Consider the following 14,537-nt stretch of genomic DNA (forward strand, 5'->3'; position numbering starts at 1 on the left):
AGAGCAACCTAATAAATTTATTAACCTGAAATTATGTGTTTTGACAATGCTGTCAGTGCAAATATGAAACTATAAGCAGTTTAATGGCTTTGAGAACTTCTCTTTTCTGTGCAGATGTAAGCAGGCCTGTAATATGAACATGAATCACAAGAACATTAGTGGAGTGAGAAAAAAGTTCAATTAATGAGATAGAGCTCGTTCATATTAATTGTATTTTCAACAGGCATGAGTTGTATATAATTGTAGTCCACATTTTTATGCTGATTAATTTAACTTCAAAAGTGTTGAATCTTCTGTTTAGTGCCATGAAATATTATGGGCTGTTGGTGAAGGAGGAACTCTGAGTGACTGTCTGCTCATAGCATATCTTTATCAGGGAAGGCCTTGGGTAGAGATGGCTAGAGCAGTGCAGAAAACTTCACAAGGCTGATGTGAAAAAAAATAGATTAGTTAATTTCATGCAAAGCAAAACATTTTTCAGTTTCATCTCCGTTACTAACAATGAGCTCCTATTTTCAACAATAGGCAGCTTCTAAAAGGGGGAGTAATTGCTGTTTTCGGTTATGATTTGAAGCCTATGTGGAAATTGAAGCTAGAAATCTAGTAAGAATACGACTTTGTTACGAGATGCCTCTTTTGGCCCAGGTTGGAAACTGTGCTTCTTTTGATATTTCCATTTCCTGACCTGTCTCACTCCACCCCATATGTCCCAAGGATATGCCGAATTCGAAACAAATTAAAAGTTTACTACGATTTTTCCTATATTGACAAATATTCAGATTTATTTCAAGGCTTAGGGTCAATATTTGTCTGGCCAGATCAAACTATGCCCAGTAATAAATCAAAACTCTCCCTTGGCTTGTGAAAATTATGCAGCCAATTAGCCAATTTGCATTCAACTACCTCAAGGCCCTGACTCAGCAGGTCACCAAGAGCTGCTGACTTGTGGAGTTGGGTACAATCCCATGAGCACAATGGGGTTTGAAACCTTGACGCTGCTGTGTGCTTTGTGATATCACCACATGCTTTCAACTGAGCTCCTTTGGACAGCACTCCTCCTGAACCAGGGAGGGAGTGGAGGAACTCCATTGTTCTGCCAGACAGCAATCCTTAGCTCAAAAACCACAAGTATGTTTAATCCTCCCATCATCTCCGCATGGAGCGAGCTAGAAACCAAAACATTATTTAATAAATAAATAAAAAACATAGTTTCTATGGAGTGCTAGCAGCTGAGACGGCGACCTGGCTGGACACCAAACTTTCTGTGCCAGTTAATCTTTCTCTAAGCTTCATTAACTGTGACATTCAAATATTCCTTCTGTAACTGCGGATGGTTCCCGTTTGGCATTTCTGCAACATGCACAGAGGGGGGCTAGGAGAGAGAAATCCACCCCCTCCACCTACCAACAGGTAGCGTTCTTAGGCAGGGACAGTGGAAATCAGAACTCTGCTATTCCTCTATCCCAGAATCACGTGGCTGGACACAGAAACTAGAATTTCCACCAGCTTTCTTTATTATGGTATATTAGTGAAAATAAATACAATTTAAAAAACAAAAACAAAACAAACTTTAAAGATTAGATTTAGTTTAAGAAGGAAAGTGGACTCAAACACTTGCTAATTTGAATCTTTATTTAAAAAAAATTTAAAGTCACTGGAGCTGTGCATGCTTATCAAAGGGAAGAATCTGACCTATTGGATTTTTCTCATTATATGGCTTATGTAATATGAAAGGAAAGTCTCTCAACTGTAGGTCATTATTTGGAATTCAACTCCTGTCTGAAAGTTGTTTAGTGTCCCTCTGTATATGAAATGTGTTGGTGCCCTTTAGCCCTCTTGCTAGGAAACAGATGCTCACATCAAAGAGGTTCCAAAGAGGATGGATCTAGACTGTTCTCAGTGGTAGAGTAATGGTCTCAAGTTGCAGTGGGGGAGGTTTAGGTTGGATATTAGGAAAAACTTTTTCACTAGGAGGGTGGTGAAACACTGGAATGCGTTACCTAGGGAGGTGGTGGAATCTCCTTCCTTAAATATTTTTAAGGTCAGGCTTGACAAAGCCCTGGCTGGGATGATTTAGTTGGGGATTGGTCTTGCTTTGAGCATGGGGTTGGACTAGATGACCTCCTGAGGTCCCTTCCAACCCCTGATATTCTATTCTATGATTCTATCACAAAACAACCATCACAAATGACATTCTTTGGCAGAAGGGCCCAAGGTTTGAAGGGAGTTGGAGATGCCATTAATAGCAGGGAAGAGGTAGTTACTTCTCCAGATCAGGTTTGAAGTGCATTTCATGAGCAACCTTGCACTGTTGCTGTTCATAGCTTTCCTGCCATGTGGATCAATACAAGCATTAGTCTTCAAGGCTGTCAGTCTGGCATATTATGCCACCACCTGCTCTTTCTCACATACATGTTTTGTTGTTATTCTAAAAGAAAGTAATTGTGCAACTTGTAGTAAATTATAGGAGTGAGGGGTGGGTGTACTTTACTTATGGTCTAAATCAGAGGAGCTGAACACCAACAACTCCAGCTGAGGTCAGTAGGAGCTGCAGCTGCTTTACATCTATGAAAATCTGGCCCTGGGGGTAAAATTTTCAAAAAAGCTGTCAAAGTCCCATTTTCCATTCTCACTGAAAGTCCATGGGAATTAAGCTCCTAGATCACTTATGCGCCTTTTGAAAGTTTTACCCTGAGTGTAATAAGAGTATTATTATATTATTATTATATTATTATTATTATGCATAGGTATCTTTGGACAGAAGCTGGAAGACACAGTCCGGTACGAGAAGAGATATGGGCACCGTCTGGCTCCCATGTTGGTGGAGCAGTGTGTGGATTTTATCCGACTGCGGGGGCTGAAGGAGGAAGGGCTCTTTCGACTTCCGGGCCAGGCTAACCTTGTCAAAGAGTTACAAGATGCATTTGACTGTGGAGAGAAGCCATCGTTTGACAGGTAAAATGCACAGAATCCCCCCCTACTTTAAGAGGTCTAGACTAGAGTTTGAGTGATCTAGTGTACTGTGAGATAAATGGCACTGAATCCTTCCTGAGCTAGCATGGTTTGAACCTGTGTAACTTTTGCAGGCTTTTCCACATTTCCCATTAACAGGCTAGCATTTGCTTCATTTCTCACTGTAGGTTCTGATCTCAATGGTTGTTTTTTTGGTTGTTTTTTTTTTTTGAGAAATTTTTTTTTGTAATGGTATTTTTTTTTTAATATTGATGCCAGTTAGAAAGTGTATCATAAGCAATTCAGCTTAATCAAAAATGTATAGACCACTTTGACCTTATCATCCCTAGGAATGGTTTGGTGGTGGGTTTTCTTATTCTGTTGCATCAAGGAACGTGTTCTCTTATCACCAGCCTCAGTATGTTCTGTTACCTGATGAAGTAGATGGAAGGAGGAGTCTAAATTAAGGTTGGTGTGAGGTTTATTTTGGGGTTTTTTTTAAATAAAAGTAATTTAATTATAGTCCCTTGTGAGGGTCAAACTTCAAATAGTATTGAGGGTTCAGGTCAGAATAGCATCTAAATATTCAGCTGATTATCCAAAACCGAATCATAAAATAGGAACTTTCTGGACCCAGAAATGAGCCAGTGCCATTTTCTCAGCTGTCGATGGTCTTCACCTTTCATTGGCATCTTCAGCCATCTCTGTGTGCAAGGCTTGGTTTAAAGGGAGTTCTGCTCTGAAAAGGACTATGTAAAAATGGCATCATGTAGCAGAGGGAGCCAATCACAGTCAGATCTCTCGCCTTTAGTGACAAAAATAAATGCTATTTTTTACTACTGCAAGTATAATAAACCCCAACTTGAGCCATCAGCAGGGATTGAATCAGAGATCTTCAGTGCTAAAAGCATGAGACCTCTACCTCAGGAACTAGATGGGTGCTAGTAGTAATAGATATGGTAGAAGAGGAGATATAACATGGATTACACCAGCACCACTGAGCTACCGTAACTCTGGGTGAGTGACCTAGATTCGTGTGCCAAGATAATTAACTAAATTTCAATTATAGGCTGACTGTTGAACCTCCATGGTCTTCAAATTATATCCTTGGTGGTACCTCTACCAACTCCTTAGAACAGGAGAGGGTTGCATAGGTGTGATGGAGGGCCTAACTTGAGCGGGGCGGGGGGAGGGGTTGCATTTGTTCTATAGGATCTTTGACTGTTAGTGGTGCCTGAGCCAAAATGAGTCAGATCTAAGCTGGAGTTTGTGGGTCTGATCATGAGACAACATTTTTGTCCTCTCCAAAAATAAACACATTTGATATGGAATTGGAGCAACACTGTAAGTGTCAAACACTGTGATGCCATTTCCCCCACAATTCTGCATTTTCCAAGCAGATCATGAAAGTGGCAGTGCACAGAAAGAACAAAAGCTATTGCTTCCATGTCAGCTTTATTACTTTTTAAATGAAAAGTGGACCGGAGGCAAGGTTGGCTGGAGAAGGGCTTGATGGGGTTAGAACTCTAGCAAGTGACGCTGTTAGAGGGATGAATTTTTGCATCAGAATGTAAAAGCACACCATTTTTTAGTTTAACTAGAAAGATATTGCAGAGCTATACTATGGGGAAAGGCATATTTTCAAAAAGCAATGAGAAATCTATTGTAGCCAAGCTTTCGTTGAATGCATTTCGTCTTTGTTTTATCCTTTAAGCTAAACGTTAGTAATGATGTCTCTGGCCAGAGATGCAGATGAACTGACATTGGGGTGTAAATGAGCCGGAATGAGACTTTTCAGTGCCCCCAGGCCAAATGATTGACAAGAACATTATATTTTTAAAATAACCCACGAAGATGCTGTGTCTAACATTCTGGACAGAGGTGCTTCTTTCAAGTGGTGTGCAGAGCTCATCTATTATCAAACAAATGAATTGTGAGCTGAGCAGCGTGAATATTTCTCTCTGGTTTCTCTCACAACACCTGTATCACACTACTGAGCCGCAGGAACAAGCTTGCTGTTTCAGCTTCAGAGAATGAAATGGAGAAGAGGCTTCATGTGGTGCTGCTGTGAAGCAGGCGTGTAACCGCGATGGAAGCAGTTAGAAACATTGGCATTAGTCACCTAGAATTCTCTGGCACTGCAGTTTTTCTTCAGAGGCTTGTGTATTTATAGTTAACTCCTACCTCAGATGTTTGTATGAAAACAAACGTCTGTGTTTTTGTTGGCTTGTTGGTTTCCCCATGCTTTGGGAGGCAGTGTGGTGGGCTTGGGAATACAGTGCTGGTCTAGGAGCTGAGAGATTTGAGTTCTATTCCTGACTGTGCCACTGTGTGATTTTGAGTAAGACGTTTCTCCACCTCTCTGTTTTCCCTCCCACCCTTTATCTTTTCTAGTTAGACTAAGAGTTGTTCAGGGCAGGGACTGCCTCTCACTGTGTGTTTGGACAGTGCTTAGCATAATGGGACTCTGATTTTGGCTGGGACCTGCTGTTCCTATCTCCCTCCTGCCCTTGTGCAGGCATTCAGGATTACCCTGTGCTGTGGAGAAGGGAAGACCATGCTGTGGACATACCCCTTTTCCCCTGCACGACTCTGTGTCTATTTCTCTAGGTAACATTTTTGTTCTAGGCAACTGCATGTTCCACTAGTCTGGTTGAGCCGGTACTACAAGAGGGACATGGGGAAAATGATTGTCTGAAAATTGACTGTAAAAATGAAATTCTGGGGGGGTTCCATATTTATTCTCTCGTGGACTTCTGAATTCAGTGTATTTAGTACGCAAATGACTAATGACTGATCTGAAGTCCAGCATTGCAGAACCATCCTGGGATCTAAATATCAAGCTGTGTTCTTTCCTTCTCAGACATCTCCAGCAATAAAGGTTTTTGCAGTTGAGTTGGTTGACAGTTTTGTTGATGGTGCATGAAACAGAACAAAGTCCAGGTCACTATTCCATAGCAGTATTGGTTCTGCATCTCTAATTGTAGGAAGAACTACTTTTGGTCAGTGGAGTTGTGACTTGGAAACACAAGGAGCTGATGTTTTGCATAAAAAGATGCCATTTTCACTTCGACATTTTTCTGAATATAAATACACTTTAAACAAAGAGTCCAATTCCATTTTTTGTAATAAAAGGAGAGGGCAGTGAAATATTTATATTTTAAATGCTTACATTTAAAAAACCACCACTTGGCAGACTGTTCCTCTAATGCAGGGGTCGGCAACCCTTCAGGAGTGGTGAGCCGAGTCTTCATTCATTCACTCTAATTGAAGGTTTTGCGTGCCAGTAATACGTTTTAACATTTTGAGAAGGTCTCTCTCTATAAATCTGTATTATGTAACTAAACTGTTGTTGTATGTAAAGTAAACAAGGTTTTTAAAACGTTTAAGAAGCTTCATTTAAAGTTAAATTAAAATGCAGATCTTATCAGTTTAGTGCAGTGGTTCTTAACCTGGGGTCCACGCACCCCCTGGGGGTGCAAGATGCCCTTTCTGGGGGTGCAAGACATGCGAGATTATTTTAGAAGGTAAATCATCGAAAACACAAATTAAGCACAGGCACATAAGTATAACTACTTTGTTTCATCAAAACTATGTATTTATTAACATTATACATTTTTAATGATTACTGTAATATACAAAGTTTTTAAAGTTTTCAGGTTTTTAAGCTAATTGTAGTGTAATTTTTGATAAGGGGTGCGAGAACATATTTTGAAAACTCTAGACTGTCAGCAGGCTGAGCAGGGCAGGTGTAGTGTATTAAATTGCTCCCCATAGGAATGTGCTACTTACAGTGTACTACTTACGGCTGCCACTCCTGGTGCTCTGAGCGGCATGGTAAGGGGATGGGGAACAGGGACGGGAAATGGGGGGGTTGGATAGGCATGGGAGTCCCGGGGGGCGTGTCAGGGGTTGGGGGTGTGGATAGGGGTCGGGGCAGTCAGAGGACAGGAAGCAGGGGGGCTTGGATGGGGGGTAGGGTCCCGGGGGGGCAGATAGGGGTGGGAGGTCCCAGGAGGGGGTGGTCAGGAGACAAGGGGCAGCGGGGGTTGGATGGGTGGGGGGTTCTGAGGAGGGCAGTTAGGGGGCGGGCGGTCCCAGGACGGGGCGGTCAGGGGATAAGGGGTAGGGGGGGTTGATGGGTCAGGGTTTATAAGGGGGGCAGTCGGGGGGGCGGGAAGTGGGAGGGGGTGGATAGGGGGTGGGCTGTTTGGGGAGGCACAGCCTTCCCTACACAGGTGTAGTGTATTAAATTTCTCCCCGTAGGAATGTGCTGCATATGGTGTACTACTTACGGCTGCCAGTCCTGGTGCTCTGCAAGTAGCACATTCCTATGGGGAGAAATTTAATACATTGGTGGCGAGCTGAGCGGCCCACCGCCAATCTGGGGTTCCGGCCACTGGCCCCGCTCAGCCTGGTGCCAGCCTGGCGTTCCGTTCACCCAGGCCAGCAGCCCGCTGAGTGGGGGCGGTGGCCAGGACCCCGGCTGGCAGAGTGTGCCAGTAAAAATTGCCTTGTGTGCTGCCTTTGGCATGCATGCCGCAGGTTGCCAACCCCTGCTCTAATGCTTACATGAAGCTTCTTTGGTTATTTTAGTAGACCATCCTTAGAATTTGGGGATGGGAGGGAGAAGGCAAGATTTTATAGTTACCATATTAGTAATCTCTGCTTTAAAATAGCATCACTGTGTTTTAAAATGTTGCAATCTCTCTTTGGATATCTTACAAGCATGAGCAAGTTGGATATTTAAAGAAATGGGTATTTTTTTTCTGATAAGGATCCTTTAAGACATTTGCTGTCCAAGGTCCTGTAGCTCTTGCCCCTCCCCCCTGCAATTTTCTTTTTCCTGTGCACATCCTGTTACCTTGATTTAGCAGGGAAGACCATCAGGTAAACTGCAGAAGAAAGTACATGGTTCAGTGTAAATGAAATGATAAAAAGCCTAACTTGAAATCAATGTGAGCTACATATTTGAAGCACTGTAACTTTCAGCTTAGGTAGCAGTTTGGTACTCAGTTGGTAGAGTTAGTTATAAAAATATTTAGCACATCATTAGTACCATTCAGAGAGTCTCAAAGTACCTTAAAGACATTAATGAATTAAACTTCAGAGCAGCCTTATGTGGACAGTATTATCCCTATTTCTCTCTCTGTCTCTATGTGTACACACACACACACACTTTCAAATATCCCTCATACTTTCCGTACAGTTCCATTAGACTTTTATTTAAAAACTCTCTCTTTCAGACAGTGAATTTTGCTTATCACTTGGATTTTGCTTCATTCTGTTGTGTTGAAAGTACTTTAAATTTACTGTCCCTCAGTCCAGGCTTGTCAGGGGAGGTAAAAATGGATGATTTTAAAAAATTGTTTAAATCTGATTGTTTTTATTAAAATCATATTTTAATTTAAATTAACTACTGTTTTTTTTTAAAATAACCCTATTTAAAATTAAATTTGAAATTAACAACATAAGGCCTAAACTATTTATAATCTATTAAAGTCATATAAATTAAATGCAAGAATAATATTAAGCAGCACATGTTTGCTGTCAAGTTTTAAAGAAAGTCAAACCATTGAACTGGTGGAAGTTACTGGCTAAGCATCTGGAACCAGAGTTTGCTGATGTGCTGAACCAGCTTCTGACTGCAGAAGATTTTTCTGCACATGCATAGAGAATCTTTTCTTCATTTCAATTCAATAACAAGTTCATTCAAATTTAAGAAGCCAATGGAAATTGGAAAATTAGGAAAGTTAGTTTTTCTCCTCCAATCTATGATTAAAAAACTGGTGAGAGAGGATGACATTTACTAGTTTTAAAATCTTGAAGGGCATGGTGACAAAAAAGAATCAGGTTTCAGAGTAGCAGCCGTGTTATTCTGTATTCGCAAAAAGAAAAGGAGGACTTGTGGCACCTTAGAGACTAACCAGTTTATTTGAGCATAAGCTTTCGTGAGCTACAGCGCCGATGAAGTGAGCTGTAGCTCATGAAAGCTTATGCTCAAAAAAATTTGTTCGTCTCTAAGGCGCCACAAGTACTCCAAAAAACAATCAGTTCAGTTGGCTAACTATAGATCATACTTCCTTTGTTTAATAAATCTATTAATTTTAAATGCAAAACAGGTTTTGATAAACTTTTTCTTATATATCCAGGACATTTAAAGTAGTTATATTTAATTGAATTTTAAAAATGCTGGTTTTATGCTTTTTTAATTGAATTTGAATTTCTGTCCAAATAGAGCATGACACAAATCACAAGTAAAAAAATAATCTACTAAATAAGAAATGCATAATTCACCATTTTCTAACATAATAAAATATTAAAAATTAAGAATCTGAATAAATGTAAATTAAGCTATATTATTGTTTAAATATATGTGTATAGGTATAGTGTATTGATCTATTTAGCAAAAACAAACAAACGAAAAACCCCACCAAATTCAGTGCAAAGGCTATATTTAGTTGCAACTCAACATGTTTTAATGATTACCAACTAGTGAGACTCAACCTTTCTTTAGCAAAATAAAAAGCATAAATGCAAAACATGATTAAAATCAATGTTTCCAGCTTGCTGATTTAAATCATTATTAAAATTGGTCATTTAAATTGCTTTGATTTAAACCAATACACCTTGATGCTTGTATAAATATATTTATAATTATGTGCACAAAATCTATCAAGATCAGCTATTTATTTTGTAAAAATTGGCCTGGAGACGCTTCCTCTGATTAAAAAAAATAACGTGAGATTTTCTTCAGTTCGTAACTTTTTTCTGGAAGGAAGCAAAATTGGATTTCTCTTTTTATATTATTTCTTTCCATATACTGTTCATCATGATTATTAGGTGATGATATGAAAGTCAACATCTCACAGGAAGGGAAATATTTGAAATGATACTGAAACAGACATAAATATTAATGCAGGAAGACTTTCATAGCTATTTCCATCAATGTGCAAGATCTTTAGAGGAGCTTAAAAGTAGGTAGCTTGTGTGTGTGTGTGTGTGTACATATGGATACATGCTGAGGGAGCAGCATATATTACTGTTCAACAAATGTCTCCAAAAAACAAAAATCCTAATAGATTTCTTTTATAGCTGTGGCTTCTTCTAGAGAAGAACACAATATATTAAGAGTTAAAGTATTTCATACTGTTCTATTCAGTGTTGCTATCAGCTGAGGAAATAACCCGTAAGTGGCTGTATGTGATAGCTAGCAATCTCTGAAGGTTGAATTGTGTTGTTCAAATAATCCAAAATGTGGAATTGGATATGAGGAATGTTTATGTGCATTTAATCACTGGAACTGTCAAAGCAAAAGCACTTTGGGAGCCACCTGGACAAAAAACATATCAGATTATCAAGGTCATAAGCATATTATGTTGAATTCTTAGTGTATAGAGAACTGGACTGTCTGATAGTGGTTCCTATAGCCTCGCTTTTTTAGCAAGAGCATGTTACAAGGACATCATAAATTACTTCTCACTCAAAATTTGACCTTGTTAGCAATGTTATCAAGTAAGGGAAGTTCTCTGGCTCCTAAAGGTTAGACTGCGTGTGTGCGTGTGCATGAAGCTGAAGATGGTGGGAGTTTCGTGTATGTATCTGGGGACAGAATTCAGGCTATTTGTCTGACTTGAAACAAAATAGAGAGAAATCACCCCTCCATTTTCAGGAAATTAAAAAAACCAGCTTCTAGTCACCTGGATTGTTTTTAGAGCTAGAGCGGGGCTTTAAGCCACTGCCCACCCAGGGGCATGGAAGTGGGGAGAGATGGGCTGTGCGCCAGCAGCAAAGAGTTAGGCATGACACTTCCAAAAGCAATGTAGCAGCACATTCTGGGATGGCATCTGCAATACCCCTTTACAGTGTGCTGTATATGTCTCCCTGCTTCTTCCCAGCTCTTCTGAGGGTGCAGCAGGGGGAACCACATAAGGGTATGTTGTCAGTCCCAGTGCAGGACTGAAATTATTCTGGGCCACTGGCTAACATGAAAGTTAGGGCAGGGATAGGGAAAGACTGCTTGTGCCCTCTGCCACACCTGTGCGTAGTGAGGCATGGTCAAGCCCATAATTTACTGAGGTCTTACTGTGAGTTTCTGGATTTTGAATAACACCTAATGGGACAGGGATCTACATGAACTGAACTAAAATGCCTTCCCATAAACCCTTGCAGACAGAACTGCTGAGCTAAGGGACTGGCCCCTAGAGAAGACAGAGAGGTTCTTAGCAGTTAGGAGTAACTGTTTCTGATTGACTCTCAAAATTATATTTTAAGGGCTTCAGAGAGAGCCACCTTCAGCCCCTTGTTGGTGCAAAAACCACCATGACTGAAGGTCTTCGAGAGTGGTAAGGGGGGAGGCTGCGGTGCTGCCGATGAAAGCCAGAAGTGACACCACCTCTACCCCCACCACCACTGTCTGCACCACAACCCCAGCCTGATGTTGATTTGGAACTAACTGAGGAAGAGGGGTTTTGTTTGATTTTCTCTCCCCTCCCCCCCCACCAAAACTTCAACTGTAACCACTTGTAAGAGATTTTCTTCATCTAAAAAAGCAGGATATTCCATGAAAGGTGCTGCTTTACCTTTCTAATGACTTTGCATAGAACTTTGAAGACTCCTGCAGTTGGCTGCACCTTTAATAAAACAGGAGAAAAGTCTATGACTTTGCCCATTGATTCAAGGCTCTCTTTCTCCCATAATGAAAGTAAAAATAAAAGAGAGAGTGGGGATAGTATGTGTGTATGTTTGTGTTAGGGTGGGTGATGTTAGATCCCAGGTACCTAAAATAAATTTGCAGTGGAAATCACCTTCCTCCTGCAGTTCCTTCATCTTAGCTCTTTTCAGCTTTGTTCTGCTTGCTGTTGACTAAGTTTATTTTTTTGTTTGGTTTGGTTAAAAAGCCAGTGTCCCTTAGCAAACCTCCTCTTGCCTGGGCTGTGGTAGTTTAAGATTTCACTCAGGAGATGCTAAACAGCTTTCTGCAAAACAGTGAAGGCCTTAGATTTCTGAAAAATCATAGCATAGTGTGCAAGGTTCCAAACTTTATTCACTGATCTTTACAAATGAAACTCCAGTGGTGGATTATCTAGTTCCTGTCACTTTCCTGTCCCCTCTAAAACCAGTCCTTTGTAACTGGCTAGTGGGAATAGCATCTAAATAGAGCTTGGTGTATAGACATGATTTGGCAATTAACTACTCATTAGGAGGCCAGTTTCTAACTCAAATGCTCGGATCAGTAAATCAGGCTAATTGGTGTCTAGCTGGAGGAGTGTATGTTTTAATTGTCGGACAGCAAAAGAATGTTTAAAGTCTCTTCAGCTGAGTTCCTGAATCAAGTGGATTATGAAACATAATTGCTCCTTAACTTTTACAAATGGGGATTTGATACTTGTTACTGTGAAACTGTGATCTTTGAAGAACATGGGAATTGTGTATTTCACATTTAGATGATAAATGACTTCTCAGATGTCCATGAATGCAGTTTTACAAAAAAAGGATAACTTCTGTTGTCACATCAAAGCTTTCAGAAATGTTCATTTTAAAGACATCACTGCTCAGGATTTGTAAGATTTGTGACCTTCCAGACTAACAAATAATAACAATTATTATTTTACTTGCTTGGATTTTATATATTTTTACGAGCCCTGCAAAATTCCTATAAAAACCAGTCAGTCTAACTCAAACTCCAATAGTCTGATGAAGTTATTTTACTTTGCTAATTATGAGAATCTGCCTGTATGCACGCACCACAAACTTACTTACCTCTTCATGTCTCTGAAAGCTTATCTCTCTTTTACTTTCCTTCTTTACATTGTGTTTTTACCTCCGCCCATATATTTCCTCTCTCTCTCCTTATTTTTCAATTTTAAATTGCTATGACCCTGGCTGCTGTTTGGGCAACAGTTTTTGGCCTCTTCAAATTTGTCTGCTATCATCATAAATGTATGGGCTCATAATTCAGTAGCTGATCCTGCAAATCTTTACTCGTGGGCACCAGGCTTGCTACTATGAATATTGCCTTTGACGTGAATGAGGCTTCTCACACTAGTAATTACTAGAACAAGGGAACAGACTCAGAGTTTATTTTCCCCCCACTTAATAAAAAGTGAGAATTGAGAGTGGCTTTTATTGAAAATGCAGTCAGAGTCATTGGGGGATGGGAAGGGTTAGGAACAGATGGGTAGGAGGGCAGAGGATCAGGTTGTTCAGGCACAAAAATAAAGTTGAAGGATTTGGCTCTAGAGGTACGTCTGTAAGGGTACAGGTAAGAATCAGGCTGCTATTTAGATTATATGCTGTATTATTTGGCAAACATTATACCATACAGTAAAGCTAGAGAGAGAGAGACCATGCTCCAAGACATGTGGACGAGGAAACAGAATTATGGTTGAGCATTCAATATTAACTTCGTATTTCTTGGCCCAAATCCATCAGTGAAGTAAGTGGTCTTGCTGTGTATTAACAGTGGCATAGCTAAGAGCAAAATTTGGCTCCCTGACTTTTGAGTACTTGGTTTCTCAACTTTAATGTTGGGGTAATTCTTTTTGAACTGAGTTGTGTATAATTACAGCACTCCAACAAAGTTTCCACTCAACAGTTCTTCTCATTCCACAGTGTTTTAGTAGTAAATTATTCTTGGGTCTTATCATCTCACTCGTCCAGTAGGGTCTAGTAGCCCTTCGTTTCCTATGTCAGACATTATGTGGAAGGCAGAGCCTCTAGTTGCTCCTTATTAATGCACCCTCCAGCCATTTAGGGTGTGTTGGTGGTTGCTGTGTTCTGCGAGATGGCTTGCTTGGGCCTTCTGTGAATGGATAGTGCTTGGCGTCCTAAAAGAAGCCACTCCCCCACTGCTGAAAGCAGCTTGATATGGAAGCAGTAGGTGAGCCATTGAGAGGGGGAGAAGGAGAACTTACTAAATGAGTCAGGGGGCATATTGATGCGGGGGCAGGGGGGGTTGCAGAGACAGAATCAGGACTCTGTCTATAATCATTTAAAACAGCAACGTTTTAAGTTGTGGGACAGTAATTCCACCTCGGGGTTCTGATGACTATGCAAAGCACTTGAGCTCTGCTCTCATGGTTTATGATACTACTAGAGCCTCTCTGTGGAATTCCAGACCCATAATTCACAGCTCCTTACTATTTGTAATTTTACGCACTATTATCCGTGTCCATAGAGCCCCTGGACATAATACTTATTTTTCTCTGATGTGACCTTGCACCGTTATTTTTCCCCACTGGAAGTTCGTTAGCAGCTGGTTGACTTTGCTTTCTGAAGTGCTGACTCAAGCTCCATAAAGGCACCATGTGTTTGTCTGCGAGTGTGAGGGTTATGCATGCATTTATGGTGACTTGCTGTGCTTCAATAAATTATTGTTTATGGAGGAAAGGGTGAGAATCCCCAGGCTGTGTAATTGGTCTGACAACCACTTCCACAATGTCTGTGATAACACAAAGAAAAGTGCTGTCAAAACAGCACCACCATCAGGGATGCTAATGACACAGACATCGGATAAAAAGAACATTAAATCTGTACAGTCTAATTGCAAGGAAGGGATTTGTTGTGTTTGCACAAATAATGCC

The 14,537-nt window shown here is 40.5% G+C and overlaps 1 protein-coding gene across 10 annotated transcripts in view; it reads left to right on the plus strand.

Moving 5' to 3' along the window:
- Positions 1 to 14,537, plus strand: part of ARHGAP24 (Rho GTPase activating protein 24) — a 337,318-nt gene that overhangs the window by 295,903 nt on the left and 26,878 nt on the right. For all 10 annotated transcript variants that reach the window (XM_073340570.1, XM_073340577.1, XM_073340568.1 and 7 more), the window contains one exon: positions 2,748 to 2,955. In XM_073340570.1, coding sequence (XP_073196671.1) covers positions 2,748 to 2,955 — 208 coding nt within the window. The remainder of the gene's footprint in view (positions 1 to 2,747; positions 2,956 to 14,537) is intronic.

This window comes from Lepidochelys kempii, chromosome 4 (assembly GCF_965140265.1).
Source record: "Lepidochelys kempii isolate rLepKem1 chromosome 4, rLepKem1.hap2, whole genome shotgun sequence".
Classification (NCBI taxonomy): Eukaryota; Metazoa; Chordata; order Testudines; family Cheloniidae; genus Lepidochelys; species Lepidochelys kempii.